Source organism: Mobula birostris, chromosome 4, assembly GCF_030028105.1.
Source record: "Mobula birostris isolate sMobBir1 chromosome 4, sMobBir1.hap1, whole genome shotgun sequence".
NCBI classification, from domain to species: domain Eukaryota; kingdom Metazoa; phylum Chordata; class Chondrichthyes; order Myliobatiformes; family Myliobatidae; genus Mobula; species Mobula birostris.
The window spans coordinates 158,275,181-158,302,799 of NC_092373.1; the positions used below are offsets into that span (position 1 = coordinate 158,275,181).

Genomic DNA, 27,619 nt, shown 5'->3' on the forward strand with positions numbered 1-27,619 from the left:
CAATTCTCCTACTATACAAAAATATATCCAACCTTGTGATAGCATTCACAGCTTCATTGGACAGAGAATTCGACAGATTCACTACTCTTTGGGAAAAGCAGTTCCTCCTCACCTCTGTCCTAGATTTACTCCCCCCAATCTTGAAGCTATGTGCCCTAGTTCTAGTCTCACCTAACAACTTTCCTGCTGCCATCTTATCTTTCATAATTTTATACGTTTCTATAAGATCTCCTCTCATCCTTCTGAATTCCAGTGAGTAAAGTCCCAGGCGACTCAATCTCTCCTCATAGTCTAACCCCCTCAAAACTGGAATCAATCTGGTAAACCTCCTCTACACCACTTCCAAAGCCAGTATATCCTTCCTCAAGTAGAGAGACCAGAACTGCACGCAATTTTCCAGGTGCAGCCTCGCCAGTGCCCTATACAGTTGCAGCATAAGCTCCCTGCTCTTAAATTTAATCCCTCTAGCAAAGAAGGCCAACATTCCAGTTGCCTTCTTGATAGCCTGCTGCACCTGCAAGCTAACCTTTTGTAATTCATGCACAAGCACTCCCAAGGCTTTCTGTACAGCAGCATGCTGCAATCTTTTACCATTTAAATAATAATCTGGTCTTCCAATTTTCCTTCCAAAGTGGACGACCTCACATTTACAAACATTGTACTCCATCTGCTGGACCCTTGCCCACTCACTGTCCATATCCTCTGCACAATATGCTTTTCCACTCAATTTAGTGTCATCAGCAAACTTAAATACATTACACTCAGTCCCCTCTTTCAGATTGTTAATGTATATCGTGAGCATTTGTGGGTCCAGCAGCACATCACTCACCACTGATTGCCAACCAGGGAAACACCCATGTATCCCAATTTTCTGCTTTCTATTGGTTAACCAATTCTTTATCTGTGATAATACATCACCTCCAATTCTTATATCCTTATAGTCATAGTCATAGTCATACTTTATTGATCCTGGGGGAAACTGGATTTTCGTTACAGTTGCTCCATGAATAATAAATAGTAATAAAACCATAAATAGTTAAATAGTAATATGTAAATTATGCCAGGAAATAAGTCCAGCACCAGCCTATTGGCCCAGGGTGTCTGACCCTCCAAGGGACGAGTTATAAAGTTTGACGGCCACAGGCAGGAATGACTTCCTATGATGCTCTGTGTTGCATCTCGGTGGAATGAGTCTCTGGCTGAATGTACTCCCGTGCCCAACCAGTACATTATGTAGTGGATGGGAGACATTGTCCAAGATGGCATGCAACTTGGACAGCATCCTCTTTTCAGACACCACTGTCAGAGAGTCTAGTTCCATCCCCACAACATCACTGGCCTTACGAATGAGTTTGTTGATTCTGTTGTTGTCTGCTACCCTCAGCCTGCTGCCCCAGCACACAACAGCACACATGATAGCACTGGCCACCACAGACTTGTAGAACATCCTCAGCATCGTCCGGCAGATGTTAAAGGACCTCAACCTCTTCTTATGGATAAGTCTTTAACGTGGAAACTTACTGAACGCCTTCTAGAAATACAAGTCAATAACGTCCATCTGTTCCCCTCTACTCACCACGCTTGTATATCCTCAAGGAAATCCAGTAAGTTTGTCAAACAGGATATGCCTTTACTGAATCCATGATGCATCTGCCTGATGGATCCATTTCTTTCCAGATGCATCAGTAGTTCTTCTTTAATGATAGCTTCAAGCATTTTCCCAACCACAAATTTTAAAACAACTGCCTATAACTACCTGCATTTTTGCCTACATCCTTTTTAGAACAGTGGTGTGACATTCACCTTCTTCCAATCCACTGGAACCTGCCCAGAATCCAAAGAATTTTGATAAATTATCGCCAAAGCCTCAACTATAATCTCTGCCATTTCTTTCAGTACCCTGGGATGCATTCCATCAAGACCAGGGGACTTGTCTATCTTTAGGCCCACAAGTTTGCTCAGTATTACCTCTTTAGTGATTGCTATTGTATCAAGGTCGTCACCTCGCATTGCATTAATACCAATTCCCTTCGGCATGTTAGACGTGTCCTCCACCATGAAAACCGACACAAAATAGTCATTCAAAGCCGCAGTCATTTCCTCATTACCCAATATCAATTTGCCCTTCTTGATCTCCAAGAGACCTACGTTCACTTTGGCCACCCATTTCCACTTCTATAATTATAAAAAAAAAACTTTTACTCTCCATTTTTATATTTTGTGACAGTTTATTTTCATCATCTATCTTCACTTTCTTTACTTTAGCTTAGTGGTTCTTTGTTGCTATTTAAAGATTTCCCAATCTTCCAGTTTCCCACTTCTCTTGGCGACTTTGTGTGCATGAGCTTTTAGTTTGATGCCTTCTTTCATTTCCTTAGTTACCTAGGCTGGCTTTCCTCACCCTTACTGTCCTTGCTTTTAACTGGAATACACTTTTGTTGAGCAAAGTGAAAAATCTCTTTGGAAGTCTTCCACTGTTCCTCATCTGTCCCACATATAGGCTGTGTTCCCAGTGTACACTATCCAACGCCTTTCTCATCGTGTTGTAGTCTTCCTTGTTTAGACATAATACACTGGTTTTAGATCAAACTATTGCACCCTCCATTTGTATGAGAAACTCAATCATACTGTAATCACTCTTTCCAAGCAGATCCCTAACTACAAGATTGCTAATTTTACCTGTCTCATTGCACAGGGCCAGATTCAAGATAGTATGTTTTCTTGTACGTTCAGTGACATGCTGTTCAAGAAATCAATCATGTATGCATTCTATGAAGTGCTCCTCAAGACTACCCCATCCAACTTGATTCTCTCAATCTATATGCAAGTTAAAGTCCCCCGTGATAACTGCTGTTCCATTCTTACATGTCTCAGATATTTCTCAGTTAACTGCCTGTGCCACTGTAATGTTATTATTCAGTGGCGTATAGACAACTTCCACCAATGCTTTTTCCCTTTACTATTCCTAATCTCTACCCAGATGGATTCATGTTCTGCTCCTTAGATCTTATATTGTCTCTCACTAACACCCTGATCTCATCCTTAAATAAGAGTGTTACCCCACCCCCCCTTACCTTCCTGCCTATCATTCCATATTACTTGATATCCTTGGATATTTAATTTCCAGTCCTCTCCACCTTGTAACTATGTTTCTGTAATGGTCACTAAATCATACCTCTTTATATTGATTTGTGCCACAAGTTCACTGACCTTATTACAAATACTATGGACATTCAGATAAAGTACCCGTCCACTCATTGTGCTTTTAAAATCTAGTAATCGTTGTCTCTTATGCACTTGACTTTTCTGCACTCCGCCCTTACTTTTCTCTTTACCAACCTTTGCTTTTATTTTATCTTTATCCACACTTCTCTCTTTTACTTTATCCATATCCATATCCACTGGACTCTTTCACGGTGGCGTCTGAAAAGAGGATGCTGTCTTAGTTGCATGCCATCTTGGACAATGTCTCCCATCCACTACATAATGTGGGCACAGGAGTACATTTAGCCAGAGACTCATTCTACCGAGATGCAACACAGAGCATTTATAGGAAGTCATTCTTGCCTGTGGCCATCACACTTTACAACTCCTCCCTTGGAGGGTCAGACACCCTGAGCCAATAGACTGGTCCTGGACTTATTTCATAATTTATATATTACTATTTATCTATTTATGGTTTTATTACTATTTATTATTTATGGTGCAACTGTAATGAAAACCAATTTCCCCCGGGATCAATAAAGTATGACTATAACTATGACTATAACTATGATACTTCTCCAATCTGTTGAACCCACCCACCTGTTATTTAGCCCTGTCCATAACCCTAGTTATACAATTTGCCAGAATCCAGGTCCCATCATGGTTCAGATGGAGCCCGTCCCAATGGAACAGCACCATCCTTCCCCAATTCCACAATACTTACCAGTTTCAGCCAGTTTCCCAGGAATTCAAATCCACTTCCTCCACATCAATCCTTAAACCATACATTTAACCCTTTAATCTTAATCCTCTGCCAATTTGCATGTGGCTCAGGTAGTAATCCAGATATTACCACCTTTTGGGTTCTGCTTTTTAATTTAGTTCCTAGCTGCTCAAATTCCCTCAACAGAACTTCTTTCCTCATTCTACCCTTGTCGTGACATCCACATGGACCACGACAACTGGATTTTTCCCTCCCACTGCAAATTCCTCTGCAGGTCAGATAAGGTGATACAAATCTCTGCTTCAGTCAAACCATCTTTTTGTCACTTCTAGTGTATTTCTGGGATGAATATCTTTCCAAATTTGAGTTCGCTTAATAGTCTGATTCCCAGATCTAAACTTGTAATGCTTCAGCTCACTTCTTGCTCCTGTGTTTCCTAACCTACACTGGCACCCAGTTACACAAAGCTAAGGCTTTGTTTTCAAATCCCTCTATGGGCCACAACTTACAATTCTTTCAGCCCATCGGTGATCAGTTGTGACTGCAATCTACTAGTTCTGACCAGTTGATCATTATCAAGTTACACAGCTCCACCACTGGAGTAACAAATACTGTGGCCTGGCAACATGCATGTGTGGCAAAGGTGCTGTGGGTCAACACCCTGTATCAGACCACTCTTGTGTGCTCCACCATTGGTATTGGTGAACTCAAGTGTCTCTCTTCTGGAAAACTTCCTCAAATTATCCACTACATCTCTTTCTGTTTGAGATACTCCAAAAATCTACGTCTTTTATCAAATTTTGGTCATTATCTTGATAATACCTGATGTGGCTCAGTGCAGATTTACGCTAGACAATACTCCTGTGAAATCCCTTCTGATATTTAACTACAATACTGGCATTATTGTAGTTAAATTCTCACCATCTGGGACTTGCCCTCTTACCATCAAGGAGTCTGAAGATGCACACTCAATGATTCAGAATCAGGTTCTTCGCCTCCGTCATTAGATTTGTCAATGATCCATGAGCACTTGTTCATTACTCTGTAATTATTTTGTATAGTAAATTTACTTCTTTGCACTGTAACACTGCCACAAAACATCAAATATCATGTCATAAGGCAGCGATAATGGAACCGATCCTGATGATTTAAGTAACCGCATTCTGAAGCCAGTGATGTTGCAGAAGGTGCAATGTTCTCTCTAGATGCTGTTTGATTTCCATGAACAAATGATTGAAGCTATTTCTTAGCCTTACTTTCACCTCTTTTATGCGTCAATGCCCTATCAATAAAAATAATGGCAAAACATTTAACATTGTTTACCTAAAAACATAACTGATGTAAAAATTCACCGTAATGATGATTATAGCCTAAACAACTAAACTTGTATAATGGCGACCACCACTCTCCAAGGATTGACCACAAGAAAGACAAATTTCTTCATGCTGCTGTCTCACTATAACCGCGCTCCATTCATTATGGATCTTTTGTTTTAAAGATTCTAGATGGACCAAGTGCTACGTTTGAGAAAAGTGTCTGCTGACATACTGGACACACAAAAGACTGCATATGGTGTAATCTGGAGCTAAGCACTAATTATTAGAGTAGCTCAGAGGATCGGGCAGCATCAGTAGAGGGAAACTGGCAATCAGCATTTCTGATCCAGACCACTCATCTGGACTGATGACATAGTAATGGCGGCATGTTTGCTCCAGCAGTGAGCTATTCCACCCTCCATTATTGCCTACAGGGTGAGTGGAAAGATTCAAGTAAAGTCAAGTTTATCATCATATGCACAAATATGATAAAGTACAGATACAATGAAAAACTTGCTTGCAGCAGCATCATAGGCATGTGGGTAAATAGAATATAAATTAATTATATAGTTTCTACATCACCACCACTTGGTAACTTTGCCTACTCTGACAATTTATTGGTCTGTTAGGATTTGGTGAATTTGAGGATATCTGTCTCAGACGTTCATGATTTCAACTCAAACTAATCCTGCATTACTATTTGCTGACTTTGTATCTCAACTTAACACTGAAGTGCGATATAGAGGTTGTAGACAGTTGTGTAGAAGTGTGTACTCCATAATTTACTGTGTAGGATCCAACTTGATGAACAACACAAACTTGCCCATTTTCCCTTTTGGTCTGTTCTTTTGTAACATTGTAGATAGATAGACAGATAGATACTTTATTGATTGCAAAGGAAATTACATTGTCACAGTTACGTTACAAGTGCACAAATAAGATTAGAAGAGAAGTAGAAAGAATAAAAAATAAATTACCTCAAACAGTTTAAAAGGAGGGGGCCATCACTTCCCTGGCTACAGGATGACTCATTATAGGGCCTAATAGCCGAGGGTAATAATGACCTCATATATCGCTCTTTGGAGCAGCGCAGTTGTCTCAGTCTATTACTAAAAGTGCTCCTCTGTACAGATAAGGTGGCATACAGAGGGTGAGAAACATTGTCCAGAATTGCCAGGATTTTGCATAGGGTCCTTTGTTCTACCACAGCTTCCGGTGTGTCCAGTTTGACTGCTACAACAGACCCAGCCATTCTAATCAGTTTATTAAGCCTGTTGGTATCACCCATGTTGATGCCATTGCCCCAGCACACCACCGCATAGAAGATTATAACCTGGAATATTGAGTACTTCCTCCTGGACACACTGTGACCACTTTGATTTTCACTTTCCCTGATACTATCTCACATTTCCTTTTGTAATCTGAAAGCTTCAATATGAAGGCCAAATGTTCAGAGGAAAATTTAAAATGAGCAAGATGCTCAATGTACAGATAGAAATATACTAAAACAAATCCTTCATCCTTATTAATCTTATCCACAATCATGGCTGCTTTCTCCTGTCAATATTCTTCCTGACTTGTGAAGATATGAGATAACAAAATAGAAACAGCATTTAATAATTAAAGGGAAGTTATGTTTGAGTTTTCATATACAGCAGTGCGGGTGAGTTAAACCACTGTAGCCGGTGTTCTGCATGTGGACGAACAAAGGATTTTGCTTACAAATAAAGTGCCTGCCTGCAAAACCTGAACTTATGAACTAACAGGGCAAATAGCAAAACTGATACAAAACTTTTTTTTTGTTACCAGTTCCAGCATCTAGAATCTCAGAATTGTAGGTGCTGGAACCTGTAACAGAAAAACCCGCAGCATCTGTGAAGGCAAAAACTGTGTGTTGACATGATGCAGGTTCTTTACCTGAAATATTATCATGTATCTTTTGCCTCCACAAATGTAGTATGATGGCTCAATTTTTCCAGCATTCTGCTTATGAGACAGAACTACCTCAGGTATAGGGTATAGATGTTTCAATAGAAGTCTATCAATCTGGAAAGAAGCATACAACAGTGTTCTTCGAGGCTCAACATTGGAACTACTGGTAGGTAAGGAATAAGCCTCCACCTCCAACATATCACCCTCCACAACTTCCACCATCTCCAAAGGGATCCTACCAACAGACCTTCACCACCCCCTACCCGCTTTCCACAGGGATTGCTCCCTGCGTGATTCCCTTGTCCACTCTTCCCTCCCGCTAATATGTGTCCCGGTATTTATCCCTGAAAGTGGCCTAAGTACTACACCTGCCCATTCACCTCCAGTTAGGGCCCCAAACTGCCCTTCCAGGTGAGGAAACACTTCACCTGCAAAGCCAGTACTCCCGCAGCTTTGTTGAGCACTTCTGCCCCAGCTACCAAAAGTGGAACTTCCCGGTGGCTAAATGATTCAATTCTGATTCCCATTCCCGTTTTGACAGGTCGGTCCATGGCCTCCTCTTGTGCCAAGATGAAGCCACTCTAAGGATGGAGAAGCGACAGCTTATATTCCACCCAGGTAGCCTCCAGCCTGATGGCATGAATATTGATTTCTCCTTCTGGTTAAAAAAAAATCCTCCACTGTCCCCTCTTCTTCCATTCCTCACTCTGGCCTCTTACCTCTTCTCACTTGCCTATCGCCTCCCCAGGTCCCCTCCTCCCTTTCTTTCTCCTATGGTCCACTCTCCACTCCTATCAGATTCCTTCTTCTCCAGCCCTTTAACTTTTCAATCCACCTGTCTTCCCTTATTACCTTCTAGTTATCCTTCTCCTCCCCCCACCTTTTTATTGTGGTGTCTTCACCCTTCCTCTTTAGTCCTGAAAAAGGGTCTCGGCCTGAAACATCGACTGTCTATTCTTTTCTATAGATGCTGCCTGACCTGCTCAGTTCCTTCAGCATTTTGTGTTGTTGCTACTGATAGGTGTTAATACTGTATATAGTAATAATTGAATTCTGAAATCCAGGTTACAAATATACATTTGCAGATGGTCTGAAAGTTGGAAAATGAAGGAAAGCGGGTCCACCACAGGAAGACGTGATGCAAGTAATTAAGTGAGAGATGACACATCCTGGCAGGAAGAATGAGGAGGGACTATACAAACAAAAACAGGCATGAAAAACTAACCGTAGCTAAGCCCTTGGCAGAGAACAAATAAATCATTTAGTCCCCTAAGTTTATATAAATCAGGATGTTAGCTAAATTCATGTAAAATACTGGATCCCCCCACTAGAATATTTTGCTCAGTTCTGGGCACTGAAATATCATCTTCAATTCTGGCCACATTTGGGATAATGTGATGGCTTTGGAGAGATCTGCTAGAATATATATAGGGAAGAAACTGTAAATCAGAGAAGGCTCAGGCATCTGATTTAAGTATTTAAAGTCATGAAGAGATTAAGTAAAACAGAAAATGCTTTTTAGTGACTAGAGAATCAAAAACAAAAGTGATTTAAGCATTGGCCAAGGAATCAGGAGTATGGAGAAACAGATTAAGTTTTGGAATACAATGCCTTTTTCATTGCAGCTCCTAATTTTGTAGGAATTACATAAATATCATATGAAGAAAAATGAATGAATGTGAAGATGCGTGTACCTGTGGGTCTAATAAGGTAGCTCTTCAAAAGACCCAGCAGAAACTTGATAGACAGTCTGGTTTCTTTAGTCCAATATGATTTTGTCATTCTATGACGTTAGTACCCTTATCTATTATGGTATACTGTAAAACATCACATAATCGTCCCTCTAATCTCTTTTCTAAATCTTCATTCTTGGTTAAGCCAAGCTTTAATTTTAAAATTTTCATTTTAGTTTCCAAGTCCCTCAATCTCACACAGCAACACAAACCATTCCAAATCTTTGTAACATAATCTAGCTCAACAAGCCTTGCATCTTTTCTTTATTCTTATCGATTCCTGCTCAAATTAACCATCTTCAATCTTACTTTCTTCAGCACTAGCATTACATGTGGTTCAATGTTAAATTATGTTGGCTAACTCTCCTGTGAAGTGGCTTGGCATATTTTATTTCATGAGAACATCGCATAACTCTAAGTTTTTCTAGTTGTTGTGCGATAGTTACTTGGAATATGTGAACAAGTTGTACTATGTTCCAATCCATCCCTAAATCATTTATTTGGATCGCCTTAGTGAATTGAGAATAAGAAAAGGGAAAAGATCCTGAAAAAAGACTACACCGAGTTAGGAAGGAAACTGAGAAGCAGGACTGCAAAGGTAGTAATCTCGGGATTACTGCCTGTGCCACGCGACAGTGAGTATAGGAATAGAATGAGGTGGAGGATAAATGCGTGGTTGTGGGATTGGAGCAGGGGGAAGGGATTCAGATTTCTGGATCATTGGGACCTCTTTAGGGGCAAGTGTGACCTGTACAAAAAGGACAGGTTGCACTTGAATCCCAGGGGGACCAATATCCTGGCGGGGAGGTTTGCTAAGGCTACTGGGGAGAGTTTAAACTAGAATTGTTGGGGGATGGGAACTGAACTGAAGAGACTGGGGAAGAGGCAGTTAGCTCATAAACAGAGAAAGCTTGTAGACAGTGCGAGAGGGAGGATAGGCAGGTGATAGAGAAGGGACGCGCTCAGGCCGACAGTTTGAGATGTGTCTACTTTAATGCAAGCAGTATTGTGAACAAAGCGGATGAGCTTCGAGCGTGGATCAGTACTTGGAGCTATGATGGAGTTGTGAAGTTGTGGCCATTACAGAGACTTGGATGGCTCAGGGACAGGAATGGTTATTTCAAGTGTCGGGTTTTAGATGTTTCAGAAAGGACAGGGAGGGAAGAAAAAGAGGTGGGAAAATGGCATTGATCAGAGATAGTGTCATGGCTGCAGAAAAGGTGGACGCCATGGAGGGATCGTCTACGGAGTCTCTGTGGGTGGAGGTTAGGAACAGGAAGGGGTCAATAACTTTACTGGGTGTTTTTTATAGGCTGCCCAATAGTAACAGGGATATCGAGGAGCAGATAAGGAAACAGATCCTGGAAAAGTGTAATAATAACAGAGTTGTTGTGATGGGAGATGTTAATTTCCCAAATATCGATTGGCATATCTCTAGAGCAAGGGGTTTAGATGGGGTGGAGTTTGTTAGGTGTGTTCAGGAAGGTTTTTTGACACAATGTGCAGATAAGCCTACAACAGGAGAGGCTGTACTTGATCTGGTATTGGGAAATGAATCTGGTCAGGTGCCAGATCTCTCAGTGGGAGAGCATTTTGGAGATAGTGACCATAATTCTATCCCCTTTACAACAGCATTGGAGAGAGATAGGAACAGACAAGTTAGAAAAGCGTTTAATTGGAGTAAGGGGAATAATGAGACTATCAGGCAGGAAATTGGAAGCTTAAGTTTGGTACAGATGTTCTCAGGGAAAGGTACGGAAGAAATGTGGCAAATGTTCAGGGGATATTTGTTTGGAGTTCTGCATAGGTACATTCCAATGAGACAGGGAAGTTATGGTAGGGTACAGGAACTGTGGTGTACAAAGGCTGTGATAAATCTAGTCAAGAAGAAAAGAAAAGCTTACAAAAGGTTCAGAGATGCAAACACGAGGAATTCTGCAGATGCTGGAAATTCAAGCAACACACATCAAAGTTGCTGGTGAATGCAACAGGCCAGGCAGCATCTCTAGGAAGGGGTACAGTCAACATTTTGGACCGACACCCTTCATCAGGACTAACGAACGGTCTCGGCCCGAAACGTCGACTGTACCTCTTCCTAGAGATGCTGCCTGGCCGGCTGCGTTCACCAGCAACTTTGAAAAGGTTCGGAGAGCTAGGTAATGTTAGAGATCTAGTAGATTATAAGGCTAAGAGGAGGGAGCTTAAGAAGGAATTTATGAGAGCCAGAAGGGGCCATGAGAAGGCCTTGGTGGGTAGGATTAAGGAAAACCCCAAGGCATTCTACAAGTATGTGAAGAGCAAGAGGATAAGACAAGAAAGAGTAGGACCTATCAAGTGTGACAGTGGGAAAGTGTGTATGGAACCAGAGGAAATAGCAGAGGTACTTAATGAATACTTTACTTCAATATTCACTATGGAAAAGGATCTTGGTGATTGTAGTGATGACTTGCAGCAGACTGAAAAGCTTGAACATGTAGATATTAAGAAAGAGGATGTGCTGGAGCTTTTGTAAAGCAGCAACTTGGATAAGGGATGAGGGAGTTAGATATGGCCCTTGTGGCTAAAGGGATCAGGGGGTATGGAGGGAAGGCTGGTACAGGGTTCTGAGTTGGATGATCAGCCATGATCATACTGAATGGTGACGCAGGCTTGAAGGGCCGAATGGCCTACTCCTGCACCTATTTTCTATGTTTCTATAAGTTGCCGGGACCTGATGAAATGTACCCCAGGCTACTGTGGGAGGCGAGGGAGGAAATTGCTGAGCCTCTGTCGATGATCCTCGCATCAACAATGAGGACGGGAGAGGTTCCGGAGAACTGGAGGGTTGTGGATGTTGTTCCTTTATTCAAGAAAGGGAGTAGAGATAGCCCAGGAAATTATAGACCAGTGAGTCTTACTTCAGTGGTTGATAAGTTGATGGAGAAGATCCTGAGGGGCAGTATTTATGAACATTTGGAGAGGTATAATATGATTAGAAATAGTCAGCATGGCTTTGTCAAGGGCAGGTCGTGCCTTACAAGCCTGATGGAATTTTTTGAGGATGCGACTAAACACGTTGATGAAGGAAGAGCAGTAGATGTAGTGTATATGGATTTCAGCAAGGCATTTGATAAGGTACCCCATGCAAAGCATATTGAGAAAGTAAAGAAGCATGGGATACAAGGGGACATTGCTTTGTGGATCCAGAACTGGCTTGCCCACAGAAGGCAAAGAGTGGTTGTAGACAGGTCATTTTCTGCATGGAGGTTGGTGACCAGTGGTGTGCCTCAGGGATCTGTTCTGGGACACTTATTCTTCATGATTTTTATAAATGACCTGGATGAGGAAGTGGAGGGATGGGTTAGTAAGTTTGCTGATGACACAAAGGTTGGAGGTGTTGTGGATAGCTGTTAGAGGTTACAGTGGGACATTGCTAAAACCTGGCTGAGAAATAGCAGATGAGGTTCAACCCAGATAAGTGTGAAGTGGTTCATTTTGGTAGGTCAAATATTATGGCAAAATATAGTATTAATGGTAAGACTCTTGGCAGTGTGGAGGATTAGAGGGATCTTGGGGTTCGAGTCTATAGGATGCTCAAAGCAGCTGCACAGGTTGACTCTGTGTTTAAGGCGGCATACAGTGTATTGGCCTTCATCAATCGTGGAATTGAATTTAGGAGCCGAGAGGTAATGTTGCAGCTATATAGGACCCTGGTCAGACCCCACTTGGAGTACTGTGCTCAGTTCTGGTTGCCTCACTACAGAAAGGGTGCAGAGGAGATTTACAAGGATGTTGCCTGGATTGGGGAGCGTGCCTTATGAAAACAGGTTGAGTGAACTTGGCCTTTTCTGTATGGAGTGACGGAGGATGAGAGGTGACCTGATAGAGGTGTATAAGATGATGAGAGGCGTTGATCACGTCGATAGTCAGAGGCTTTTTCCCAGGGATGAAATGGATGCCACAAGATGACACAGGTTTAAGGTGCTGGGGAGCAGGTACAGAGGAGATGTCAGGGGTAAGTTTTTTACTCAGAGAGTGGTGAGTGCGTGGAATGGGCTGCCGGCAATGGTGGTGGAGGTGGATACGATAGGGTCTTTTTAGAGACTTTTGGATAGGTACATGGAGCTTAGAAAAAATAGAGGGCTGTAGGTAAGCCTGGTAATTTCTAAGGTGGTTGTGCTGTAGGTTTTCTATGTTTCTAATAATTATTCAGTGTGAAAGTAACATAAGGACACACCAATAAGTTACTTTGTAAAATTACAAGTCTGATCTATGCCAAAAATGTTTAATGTTGAATGGCAAACATTAAAATACCCAAAAGGCAACATTAGAATTAATAAGAGAACTGCTCAGTCTATGGAAGGTGGTAGTAAGTCCTTGGATTCTCTTCTTTAAGATGGCAGCAGTTTTAAAGATGGAATAGAATGAGCTGAGTTACGCTAAGCAAACCTGTCGTTCTCATTCGTAATTATCATGTGTTTTCATGCTTTTTGTGACTCCATCAGCAAGTTCCGCACTGAATATTTTAATTGCCTTTCTAAGCTTCAGGCTTTTTAAAAATCTAGGCATACACTAAATAACAATTTGCAGTGTATGGGGAAGTAATAAATAACTAGAACATTCTTGACAGACTTTTAAGTTGGCAACCTTAACCTTGGTATGCACAATAAATCATACTGCTTGAAAGCAGTTACCTTTCAAATTATGCTTTGATTTATTTCTTACATAACTACTCTATAAATAACTGCCAGATACTACTTTATTTAGTTTTCTTTGACACATGCTGCTAATTTTATTTTAATGAGCAGTAAGACAAATTTCCAAGTTCATAATTCAAGACAGGAACTCCAATAAAAGTTGTGCAGGTCAGAATATTAACTTACAATCTCCGGTCTTTTTGCTCATCATTTGTTTCCTGTCTTACTACTTCCACAATCACAACTTTAGTTTTGTTTTTTTACCTCTACACTCAGAGATGGTCCTCTCTTCTATCCTTTACTTGTATGTTAAAACTAGCTTTTTCTCCTGTTTATTTTCCAGTTCTGCTGAAAGGACACTAACTTGAACCCTCAATTCCATTTTTTCCACCGCCGAGCTCGGCTGGCCTGCTGACTATCTCCAGCACTTTTGTTTTCATTCCCTGGCTCCTTAAAATGTTGGAGTTTCAGATTATCTTCTAATGAAGACTGACACACAACAGAAGTTCATAAACTTTCCAAGGACTTCACAATAGTCTTGCAATTTCTGAGGGTAAATTTATTTACCATTCATTGAACAACAATGAATAATGAAGATATTCTGTGCAATGCTAAAGTGAAAGGAAGACTTTTCCTCCCATCTGAATGTGATTTTCTTGTTTATAATGAAAATTATTCAGATTTTACATGTTGATTTTTATTTCATTGGTGAGGCTGGTGAGGGTTAACCTGGTGGTGTGCAGAAATATAGAAGCTACTCAGCCTCCCAATAATGGTGCTAGCTTAAATCTCTTAGATAGTGTTTCTAAATTTCTAATCTGGAATTTCAGTTGTTCAAAGCTCCATGAGTATAGCCCTGCTGTATTTTTACACAAAATTGCCTTAAATCTGCTGGCAGCAGAGTTAGTCGCAGTGTTCAATGGACCAGGGATTTTATGGACACTAAATCTGGTGGCAGTGACCTAGCTTAAGGCAGCTCAGCCATGCAAGTGGCAGATGCAGACTGTGTGAGAGGAAGCAGAAAGGTGACAAGAAAGCTGGAGCTAGCGAGGCTGAGAGCTAACCCAATCTGACCGGTGATACCATCTGACTGGTGAACATCTGCTTGCCAGATAATAAGATGAATTTACTGAGACTGAAAATGAATGCAGAAAAAGAGATGAGGAACTGCTGTATCCTGGTTTTCACCAAAACCTGGCTGAACAACAACATACTTGATTCAGCATTTTAACTTGATGGGATAACTCTGTTCTGTGCGGATAGGAACTCCCTGTCAGGGAAATTCATATGAGGGAGAAATTGCTGTGTACATTTGCAAGGGTTGTGTACAAACTCATCTGTAGTTAGCAGTCACTGCACAGGGAGAGTTTTACAATATCATCATCTCTACAAAACAAGCATCCGGACGATCTTCATAATTGCAGGAAACATTAATCATGTTAATCTGCAGGGGATTTTACCCAAATTCCACTAACACATCACCATGGTCACTATGGGAACAAACAAGACTCTACGAATAGACACTGTACTTACAAAGCCACCCCACACCATCATCTTGGCCGTTTTGACCACATCTCCATAATATTAATCCTAGCATACCAACCGCTACAGAAAATTGAGAAACCAGTTGAGTACCATCACTGTATGGTCTAATGAGGCAATCTCTATGCTACAGGAATGTTTTAAATGAACTAACTGACGGATATTCAAGAAGGCCTCCACAAATGGAGAAGACACAGATCTTGATGAATATGCTTCATCTGTAATCGGCTACATCAGTAAGTGTGTAGGTGATATTGGTACCTCAAGAACAGTTATCTCAAGGCCCAACCAGAAGCTCTCCCTCAACACTGTGCTCCCTGCTAAAAGCCTGGGAAGCTGACTTGGCAGAACAGCTCTCAGAAAAGCCAGGAAAAGAATCATCTTGGTCATGAAGAGAGCAAAGACTGCCAATGCACAAAAAATTCAGGAACACCTATCCGAACTGATACGGATCTGGGTGTATGTGGCTGACCATCAAGGTCATTACAGAATTTGCAGGGAAAAACAGCATCGACTGCACCAGAGATGCATTCTTTCCTAACACTCTAAACAAATAATTTGCACACTTTGAGCCATGCAACACAATGCCTGCCATGAAAGTCTACTCCTCTTCCAGTTGAGCAGCCACTGTCTGTAACATTGGCAGACATGAGGAGGATTTTGCAGAGAGTCAACCCCCATATGAGGTATTGAGGCCAGACAACATTCCAGGCCAAGTACTCAGGGAGTGTGCACACCAGCTCACTTATGTCTTCACGGACATCTTCAACACTTCACTGATTCAGGCTGGTGTCCCCACATGCCTCAAATCAGCCACCACCATCCCTGTACTAAAGAACTCTACACTACCAGAATTAAACAATTACCAGTTGGTGCAAAGATGCCAATCATTATGAAGTACTCTCACTCACTATGGAGCAAACTGATGATGGCGCTAAATGGTGACTCCTTTGCTTGCATCTTCGGAAACAGCTCTATTTCCATCCTTAATATCTCTATTTTTCCCTTTCAGGGTTCTTTTGAAGACTCCGATCTGGAGTTACACGCTGACTACGGTTCTTTGCGGGAATGGGACCTGCTCTCGGGGTTTCATAACTGGCCGTTGTTCAGCATGCCAAGGGCTCGGCCTAAGAGTTCGGGCTCGATCTTGGAGGCCTAGGATCTGGGGCTCTGGAGACGGGCAGATTGAAGATCGGTGTCACGGCAGGAGATCTGTGTGTCGTCAGGGGAGTCTGAATATCTACGGCTGTGTGTCCAGTGACCCAAGATATTTGGGCACAGAGCTCGAAAAAAGCAATGAAGTGAACTTTTAACATTGTAAACCAGTATGTTGTTTGTTATGTCTCCCCTCTTGCTGTGAAACGGAGACACCCTTTCTCCCTTATTAGGGAGAGAGAGAGAGCCTGTGGTATGCCGAATACTGGGTGAAATGTTAAGTCTTTGGGGTAACTGCAAACTATTGCTTTGCTCACACTTGGGTGCTCGGTGGTGAGTGCCAATGCTTTTTTTTTGCTGGTGGGGAGAGGGGGGATTGTTGCTTGCTGCTGCTTACATGAGGGAGGGAGGGGAGCTGGGGATGACTTTGGGGTTCTAACATTTACCTGTTGTTCATTCTTTGGGGCACTCTTCTGTTTTCGTGGATGGTTGTGAAGAAAATGTATTTATTGTATACATTTCTTCTGACATTAAATGTACCTTTGAAACCTTATGAAACCATTGAAACCTTTGAAATTAATTAAATAAATTTTAGTTCTCAAGTTACCATGCTGGATTTTGAACTCATATCACTGGATCTTTGATCAAGATGATGATACAGTAATCCAGTAAGTTAACTGGAATAGCAAGCCATAAAAATACGTTACAAAGGATATTTATCAGAATGTGAATGACAGAGGCATGATGCAGTTTATGGTAACATTCTGCCTGGAAATTAGGCTACAATTTTCTGGACAATATAAATATTCAGTTTTGCAGAAATTACAGGAAGTTTAAGCTGGTCAAAATAATAGCATCTCAAGTCACTGGATTCTTGGTACATCTGTATTAAGATGGGTTGAAACTGTACAATAATGTAAAGCTGGAATGGTAAATATTTCCAAACTTTTGTTGTAGGATGGACTGAGAACACCCAGGTGTCAATCCAACAGAATGTTAGCTACCAACAGTAATACCCTCCTATGAAAGCTTTCAATGAACTGTTCACCACAGAAAGGATACCACCTGAGAAGAAAGGAACACTTTGGTTTGAAGTTAATATGTTGAGCTAGGACGAACTGCACTTCCATTGCTGGTTCCCTTACTTCCATTATTCAGGGCAATTTGTGCACAGATTCTACATGAGGTCACACTGCTGAACATAAAAATAAAGGGTTACCTTACCCATTAACACAGGTGACCTACCACTCCATGATCCTGTCCTCAAATGCAGATATATAGTTCCAGAAAACTTTAGACCTTGAATTACTCATTTCAGACAGAAACAAAATGTAGCTATATAAACAGACAGAGACTATTTCCATGGTAATATAAATTGAACATGAGGCCCAGCACACCCGAGATTTAAAGTGAATAAAAAACAAACTTAAGATCAAGAGTTAAACATTCAAAATGTAAAATAATATGCATTTATGCCAAATGCAGTGGGCTAAATAATGCCAGGCACAGCGCAGTGCTAAAAATGCCACATTTTATTGTGCCAAGTACCTCAAAAGACCAACACCAAAATGCTCCAGATAATGAAGCGTGCTAAATAATAGCAAATCAAATCCTGTACTGCTATATACTACACATTGCCAAATGCTATTAACTGAGTCCAAAATTCTACTAGGTTAAATAGATCAAGCCTTTCAGCATAACCTTTTCAACTACCTGGCCAATGCTCTTGATAGGTTATAATCTTTATCAAAGAGCTAACTGTGATAAAACATGCCATGTTTGAAAATTTCATTCTTTTTAGGATAATTATGTGAGGTCCATATTGTTGAGGATCCTTTCCAAAACTCCAGAGACATGGCCTTGCTTCCCCAAGGAAAAACCTCTATTAGGCTTATGGCAAAAATCTCTTCAGGCAGTCTTGGTTGTGAATTCCGAGGTCCCTGATGAAGCCCATGAGTTTAGTCTGTCTTTATCCATCTCTTAACTGATTTTACCCACATTCATGGCTTTGACCATCTCCACACACACATTCCAGCTTTTATTCGAAACAGAGAATTTCATGAGAATACCACAGAGAAGCAATGAGAAATTCAGCTAAAATTGTCCACAGGCATTCTATTCCTAGAATTACATTCAAAGTCAGGAATTTTGAGAAATTGTGAAACAAACATTTCAAGAAACATCCAAAAGTTTGAAAAAAGCTATACTCTGCTGAGTGACACAGCACGTGAAACTTATGCTGGGCAAGAAATACAATATAGCAGTAATGCAGAGCTTGAGGGCAATTAATTATCCAATGAGAACAAGACCGGTTTGAAGTGCCAAATTCCTTGCTTCACTAAATCGGTGATAGCATAGTGTGTCATCAACAAACTTGAAGACATCGAGAGATGTACCCAAAACATAAAAATCCAAAACAAAATTGACATGCTGGAAGTCTAAAATAAAAACAGGAAATTTTCAAGATACTCAGAATATCAAGCAGCACCAAAGGAAAGAGAAATAGAGTTAACATTTCAAGTTGGAGATCGTTCCTCGGAACTAAAAGGCAGAGAAAAAGCAGTCTGTAAAGATGCAGGGAGGGTGGGAAAGAGGTGTCTCTGATAGGATAAAAACTGGAGAGCCCACACTGCTAACTGCAAACAGTCAGTAAGTGAATGGCAGCAGTCAGAGAGTGGGAACGTAGACATACTGTCTTTGGTAGAAGTACATGGGAGTTGCGAAATGCAGGCTGGGAAGAACTGGCAAGCAATTCCCAAGAGAAGAAAAAAACAAGCTGAGCTAATATCACAGATAGATAATGGTTACAGGTCAAGAAATCAAGTTCCCTGAAGTTGTAGAATTCATTAATGACTGCAGAAGTCTCCAACTTGTCCAGATAGAATATGTAGTGCTGATTCTCAAGTTTACATTTGGCAGTACAGGAGGCCAGAGGTAAAAGAGGGAGTGGGCTGGAGAAAAGAGAGACTGTCAAAAGTAACATTAGCAAATTTGCAGATGATACAAAGCTGGGTGGCAGTGTGAAATGTGAGGAGGATGTTATGAGAATGCAGGGTGACTTGGGCAGGTTGGGTGAGTGGGCAGATGCGGTTTAATGTGGATAAATGTGAGGTTATCCACGTTGGTGGCAAGAACAGGAAGGCAGATTACTATCTGTATGGTGTCAAGTTAGGAAAAGGGCAAGTACAACGAGATCTAGGTGTACTTGTTCATCAGTTACTAAAAGTAAGCATGCAGGTACAGCAGGCAGTGAAGAAAGCTAATGGCATGTTGGCCTTCATAACAAGGGGAGTTGAGTATAGGAGCAAAGAAGTCCTTCTGCAGTTGTACAGGGCCCTGATGAGACCACACCTGGAGTATTGTGTACAGTTTTGGTCTCCAAATTTGAGGAAGGACATTCTAGCTATTGAGGGAGTGCAGCGTAGGTTCACGAGGTTAATTCCCGGGATGGCGGGACTGTCATACGTTTAAAGATTGGAGTAACTGGGGTTGTATACACTGGAAATTAGAAGGATGAGAGGGGATCTGATTGAAACATATAAGATTATTAAGGGATTGGACATGCTAGAGGCAGGAAGCATGTTCCCGATGCAACACTCACAACAAGCTGGAGGAACTCAGCAGGTCGGGCAGAATCCGTGGAAAAGATCGGTCGACGTTTTGGGCCGGAACCCTTCGTCAGGACTGAGGAGGGAAGGGGCAGAGGCCCTATAAAGAAGTTGGGGGGAGAGTGGGAAAAGGATGTTGGGGGAGTCCAGAACCAGAGGCCACAGTTTAAGAATAAGAGGTAGACAATTTAGAACGGAGTTGAGGAAAAACTTTCCCACACAGAGGGCTGTGGTTCTGTGGAATGCTCTGCCTCAGAAGGCAGTAGAGGCCAATTTTGTGGATTCTTTCAAGAAAGAGTTAGATAGAGCTCTTAAAGATAGCGGAGTGAAGGGATATGGGGAGAAGGAAGGAAAAGGGTACTGATTGTGGATGATCAGCCATGATCACAGTGAATGGTGGTGCTGGCTTGAAGGGCTGAACGGCCTACTCCTGCACCTATTGTCTATTGTCTAAAAGGTTTCCTAAGGGTTACCCAGCAACCTAAATGCAGGTGCTTGACAGAGTGATCATTCAGCATTCGATTTCTCCAGTGCAGACCACCAAATTCAGTACATCGTGTCAGCATTTTCCAGGGGCCACTGCCCTCATGGTTCCCTGGTCCAGTTTTCCATTCCCACCAATGAATCCCTTTCTTTGGACACTTCTTGCAACCCGCAGTAATGCAACATTTGTCCTTTCAGCTCTTTCCTTTCCCACCATCCCAGCCATCCCACTCTGCAAAAACTCATTTCAGGGAGGTAGCACCATCATTTTGCGGGAGACTTCCAGGAGAGGTGGGATATCTGCAATAGAGTAGCTCCTTAGCAGCTGGCCAGCTAGTTTAAATAATGTTAGCTATGCTAATGAACGAATGACACCTGTTAAACTCACCTCAACATGTCTTTTACAGTCTTAACCCACCATGGGCAATAGAAAAGTCACTGTTGCAAACAGTGCTGCGAGCAACACTGTCATTATTTTGACCCCTATTAGGCAGGGGTACGTTTTATATTTTTTTTGGAACACTCTGCCATGGTGCTCTCTCTCTCTCTCGTGGTCGTTCTCGCTCGCGTGCTCTCACTTGCTTTCTCTCGCGCTTTCCCTCTCTCGCTTGCTTTCTCTCGCTCTCTCTTGCGCTCATGCTCTCTCTCACCTGCTTTCTCTCGCTCGCTTGCTTGCTCTCACTCTTTCTCGCGCGCACTCTCTCTCTCGTGGTCGCTCTCACGTTCTCTCTTGCTTTCTCTCACTCGCTCTCAAAAAAATTGATTTCCGTGATATTGTATATAATTTGCGGGCATCAGGGAGCCACTATTCATGTGTGGGAGACTCCCAGAACTTCCGGGAGAGGTGGGATGTCTGCCATCCAGAGAGCCAAGCAGACACTGAAGCAAGGGTCCTCTTGCACTTTTCCAATTGGGTGCATTGCACTGGATGTTCACAATATGATCTCCTCTACACTGGAGAAACGAAACATGGATTGAGTCATTCCTTTGGGGAACATCTGTGTTCAGTCTGCAGGGGCAACCCTGAGAATCCTGCTGTCTGCCACTTTGCTTCCTCTTTGCAGTCTGACCTAATAGTCTATGGCCTTCTGTACTGACACCCCATGCAAACTTCCATCTCATTCCATCTGGGCACCTTGCAGCTTTCTGAATTCAATATTGAATTTTACAATTTCAGGTAACAACTTCTTGACACATCGGTGAAATTAACTCAGCTTCTTTCTTTTTTACTTTCTGGGGTGAAGGAATTTATCATCCGACCCCGCCCCCCCCCCCCCCCCACTTGGCAGGTTCTCCGACTCTGCATTTCACAGTTCCCACATTTCTTGTCCAAGTTCTTTTGGGTACAGTATATTCTCACCTGTTGATTGCTCCTGTTCAGTCACTAATACTGTTTACATCTGGTCACACTGATTTCCCCCCATCATTCCCTGCAGATTTACAAGTGTCTTTTGTCTCCTTTTCATTTTTGACAAAAGGTCTCTGACCTGAAACAAAGACTCTGTTTCACTTCTCACAGGTGCTGTCCAACCCACTGAGTACTTCCAGCTTTTTCTTATATTGTTGCACCCTGTTAATGACTGACACAGATTCAAAAACAGCAGTTATTTATGCTCTGGTATTCCCAATGCAGAGTGACCGACAGTAAAGCAATGGAAAATGCAGACAGTCTCTCCAATGTCCTGAGACAAGCTGCCAGCAAAAAAACCTTCTATCAATGGAGTCTTGGGCTGCAGAATCAGCCCTAATGTGCCATAGCTCAACGAACTGAAATGATGCAAGTTTAGCAATAACAATTAGCAACAAACATAATTGACCAACTGATTTATTTGTTTATTCGTTGAGATACAGTGAGGAATAGACCCTCTGGCTCTTTGAGCCACGCCGCCCAGCAATCTCTGATTTAACGCTAGCCTAATTATGAGACAATTTATAATAACCAATTAACCTATCAACCGGCACGTCTTTATACTGTGGAAGGAAACTGAAGCACCTGGAGGTAACAGGGAGAACGTAGAAACTTCGTACTTTAAGCTTCAAATTCAGATGTGAGGCATTACATAGATTGTCAAAATAAATGAGTAGTCATAAAAATCCAAGACAAAATTAAAAATCATAAGACAAACATTATATAGATTGAAATGTAATTTAATACAGTATACCAAATGTTTTATATATAAAGGTTTGAATCTGCATTTTGTTGTATATTAATGTGATTTAATGAATCATTTCAGAATTGCAAAAATTAGTCACTTCCCTTATTGACAACAAATGTTAATTTACTTGTTGGATAGCACGTGCAGTTACCCGTGCTTTGTTGTTCTGTAGCATTTAATTCTACACACAGGGTGTTTGTGATTAAGACAGTTGACACTTGTCAGTACTTGCTGCATTTCTATCCGCTTCCTAAATCTTTCATTGATGATGAATCTCAAATACTTATTGTTCAGTTTCTATGCAACGTATTCAGGCAACAGGATCATGTTGAGTTTACATAGCAATTCCATAAATAATCTTTTTTAATTGCTTGCTGATAATCAATGTAGATCTATGTAATAAAATAATACTCATCTTTAAATTTTCAGGCCACAGAAAATATTTAGGTGGAAACTCAAAGTAGCATCTGCTATTTAGTTTTACTATTTAGCAGTGATCTAGAACAAAATTACATTTATATGCATTTGGAAGTACAAGTAAAAGCATTATGTTCAATATTTACAAGAACGTATCAAAAGTGAAATGAATAATAATTGAGATCTATTAAAATTGAGCTGAAAATACATACAAACTATTTTATTTCATTTTTAGTAACTGATAATTTCAGAACATTGTCAATAATAGGATAAACTCTAAGATATGATTAAAATATTGGCTTGCAGAAAATAATTCTTCTATCTTATTTAACACAGCTAGTGGAGAAAAATATCAACAGCACAAAGCGAATACACTTAGAAATTTAGCTGCCCTCAGCAGTCCACGTTAAATTAAATATAGTGCCTTGAGAACACCTTAACAATTTTGCTCTCAAAATTTCCTCTGGATGAGCATTGCATAGACTGGCCATTCTTCATTGCTCAGGATTTTTCTACATTAGTTGATTTCGTGAGGCTGATTTGACCTCTGGATGAAATAGTAGCAGCTTCTGCATTCACTACAATAAACATGAGAATTTCCGGAGCTTCCCTCAACCCTACCGTTGCATTGAAGGCAATAGAAATTGTGTCTGTGTCTGTGTGTGTGTGTCATTCAGGTTTGTGCCAGAGTTGCACTGCAGAATAGGTGGAGGAAATCTTGAAAATAATAATTTAAATTCCGAGCGATAAAACCCGTGAGGATGGAAAGGCAAAATTCAACTCTAGACTTACCTTGCACTGTCCACTGACACAAACGTTCAAAGAACCGGGTTCACAAGGCGTTCCATCAATGACTTGAGAGGCATGGCGTATGTAGAATTTGTACCCAATGGCTTTACAGTTCAGCTCACATTTTTGCTCATCTGTAACTGAACAGCAAGAAGAGGCATACGTTCAGAAATGAGATTGGAAAAGTCCTGCATGTATTCATTGAGCCTTTTATTAAGGGTCATAGTTTCTGGAGAAATCAATGTTAACAGAGAAATCATGTGAAAATGCAGTACAGTGCTAATTGATGGAGCACTGCTTTACACCTTGCTGGCTACATCTGGCTTGCAGGTGGTTCATTCTGACACTCCCAGGTGAGCTACAAGCTGCCTGTACTCCTGCACACACTTAACTGTAGCTACAACTGTAATGGAACACCTTCCCACCAAAGTGTGATTCCTGAACTCTGAAATCCATTGACAGCTAGCTAAGCCATATCCAGGATTACTAGTAGTCAGAATTGTCAAAAGATTTTATGATTATTTTAATGTCAGTGCCATTTAAATTTTAAAGAATATTCTAGAACTATTGCTATTCAGGTTAAAAAGAGAGATAAACTTCCTCCCTGCACCTTGTTTGGCACATCAGAATCAGAATCAGAATCAGGTTTATTATCACCGGCATGTGACATGAAATTTGTTAACTTAGCAGCAGCAGTTCAATGCAATACATAATCTAGCAGAGAGAGAAAAAATAACAATAAATAAAACATAATAACAAATAAACAAGTAAATCAATTACATATATTGAATAGATTATTAAAAATCCGCAAAAACAGAAATACTGTATATTAAAAATAGTGAGATAGTGTCCAAAGCTTCAATGTCCATTCAGGAATCAGATGGCAGAGGGGAAGGAGCTGTTCCTGAATCGCTGAGTGTGGGCCTTCAGGCTTCTGTATCTCCTATCTGATGGTAACATTGAGAAAAGGGCATGCCCTGGGTGCTGGAGGTCTTTAATAATGGACGCTGCCTTTCTGAGACACTGTTCCCTAAACATGTCCTGGGTACTTTGTAGGCTAGTACCCAAGATGGAGCTGACTAGATTTACAACCTTCTGCAGCTTCTTTCGGTCCTGTACAGTAGCCCCTCCATACCAGACAGTGATGCAGCCTGTCAGAATGCTCTCCACAGTACAACTATAGAAGTTTTTGACTGTATTTGTTGACATGCCAAATCTCTTCAAACTCCTAATGAAGTATAGTCACTGTCTTGCCTTCTTTATGACTACATCAATCTCCACTTCTGATCCCTCTATGAGGATTGGTATGTATTCCTTCGTCTTACCCTTCTGAAAGTCCACAGTCACCTCTTTCGCCTTACTGACATTGAGTGCCAGGTTGTTGCTGCGGCACCATTCCACTAGTTGGCATATCTCACTCCTGTATGTCATCAGGCAGCAACTTGCCATTTCTTTAGCATTTGTCTGTTTTATGAGGCTGAGCTGCTAGCTCGATGTATAACCCAGCATGGATGGAAAGCGTGCAAGGAGCCAGGCGAATTTGAACTCAAGACTATTTGCCCCGAAGTCTGGTGCAGATGCCACTACACTACTAGCAACAGACATTACTATTTAGGGACATATTATTAAATCAGTAAAACTTCAAAAATGATAAAGAATTTCAAAATAGTTAAATGCTAAAAGCATTGTGGGTACTCTGAATATACCTGACTTTATAAAACTTTGTGAGAAAGGGCATAAAAAATTTAATCCATAATAGGGCACAATATTATACATAAGGGGGATTCTCGGTGTATTGATGATCAAAGTGCTCTGCAGATATCAGAGGTGAACAAGGTGCAGTTTCTGAGGAAAACATTGCACTATACAACATTTCTAGATGATGGAGATTCAAAAATTAATCTTAAAATATGAGCACAGGCCAGTAATTCATGGTAGCACTATGGAAGTATTGCACTGCAATGAAAGCAGCATTACAGTATTTTAAAAGCAAGGGAGTTAGCTTGATGTCCTGGTCAAATCTACCTCTGATCCACCATCAGTAAACACAGATTGTTTGGTTACCACGTCTAAAGAAGTTCTATCTGTGCTGCTGTATTTTCTGCAGAGTTTCAATAGTCTTGAAAGATAACAAATGATTCTAAGAAGCTTTAAACTATCTCAAGGCCTGAAGTTAGTATCTTAAAACAAATCTTTCTGAACTTGGGGAGGGTTTAAACTCAGTCAGCCGGAGGATGGGACCAGAGTGATAGGACAAATGATGGAGCAGCTAATGTAAAGGTAGATGCAATGTCCAGAGAGACTGTGAGGAAGGAGAGACAGTGGATGGAGCATAATTGCAGTCAGTTGGATGGGGTCAATTTTGTTTACTTTTATGGAAGTATCAGGAACAATGGTAATGAACTTGGAGCATCGATCAGTACATAGAACTACGATGTTGTGGCCATTACAGTCACTTGGCTATCACAAGGACAGGAATGGCTGCTGGATGTTCCAGGCTTTAGATGTTTATAAAGCAACAGAGAGGGAGGTAAAAGAGGTGGGGGAGTGCATTGCAGCTACAGAAAGAGAGGATGTCATGGAGGGATTGTCTACTGAGCCATTGTGGGTGGATGTCAGAAAGAAGTAGAAATCACACTATTGGGGGTATGCTATAAGCAAACCCCCACCCCCTCCACCAACAGCAACAGGGGCGCTGAGGAGCAGATCAGCAGACAGATTTTGAAAAGGTGTAAAATTAACATAATTATTGTCATGCATGGCTATGGGGCAAACTTTATTAGATGTAGGGATTAATGGGTCCTTTTCAGAATGGCAGGCAGTGACTAGTGGGGTACCGGAAGGCTCAGTGTTGGGACCACAGCTAATTACAATATACATTAATGATTTAGCTGAAGGAATTAAAAGTAACATTAGCAAATTTGCAGATGACACAAAGCTGGGTGGCAGTGTGAAATGTGAGGAGGATGTTATGAGAATGCAGGGTGAATTGGATAGGTTGGGTGAGTGGGCAGATGCATGGCAGATGCAGTTTAATGTGGATAAATGTGAGGTTATCCATGTTGGTGGCAAGAACAGAAGGCAGATTACTATCTGAATGGTGTCAAGTTAGGAAAAGGGGAAGTACAACGAGATCTAGGTGTCCTTGTTCATCAGTCACTGAAAGTAAGCATGCAGGTACAGCAGGCAGTGAAGAAAGCTAATGGCATGTTGGCCTTCATAACAAGAGGAGTTGAGTATAGGAGCAAAGAGGTTCTTCTGCAGTTGTACAGGGCCCTGGTGAGACCACGCCTGTGTGCAGTTTTGGTCTCCAAATTTGAGGAAGGACATTCTAGCTATTGAGGAAGTGCAGCATAGGTTCACGAGGTTAATTCCCGGGATTGCGGGACTGTCATACGTTGAAAGATTGGAGCGACTGGGCTTGTATACACTGGAATTTAGAAGGATGAGAGGGGATCTGATTGAAACATATAAGATTGTTAAGGGATTGGACATGCTAGAGGCAGGAAACATGTTCCCGATGTTGGGGGAGTACAGAACCAAAGGCCACAGTTTAAGAATAAGGGGTAGACCATTTAGAAAAGAGTTGAGGGAAAACTTTTTCACACAGAGGGTTGTGGCTCTGTGGAATGTCCTGCCTCAGAAGGCAGTGGAGGCCAATTCTCTGGATTCTTTAAAGAAAGAGTTAGATAGAGCTCTTAAAGCTAGTGGAGTCAAGGGATATGGGGAGAGGGCAGGAAAAGGGTACTGATTGTGGATGATCAGCCATAATCACAGTGAATGGTGGTGCTGGCTCGAAGGGCTGAATGGCCTATCTCCTGCACCTATTGTCTATTGTCTATCCAGGAAGAGCTCCTAAAACAAGATATGGACAGACTAGAGGA

At 41.4% G+C, this 27,619-nt stretch overlaps 1 protein-coding gene across 1 annotated transcript in view; it reads right to left on the reverse strand.

Annotated features, from left to right (window-relative positions):
• Positions 1 to 27,619, reverse strand: part of adamtsl7 (ADAMTS-like 7) — a 553,762-nt gene that overhangs the window by 386,820 nt on the left and 139,323 nt on the right. Inside the window, exon 6 of the mRNA XM_072256321.1 lies at positions 23,739 to 23,875. Coding sequence (XP_072112422.1) covers positions 23,739 to 23,875 — 137 coding nt within the window. The remainder of the gene's footprint in view (positions 1 to 23,738; positions 23,876 to 27,619) is intronic.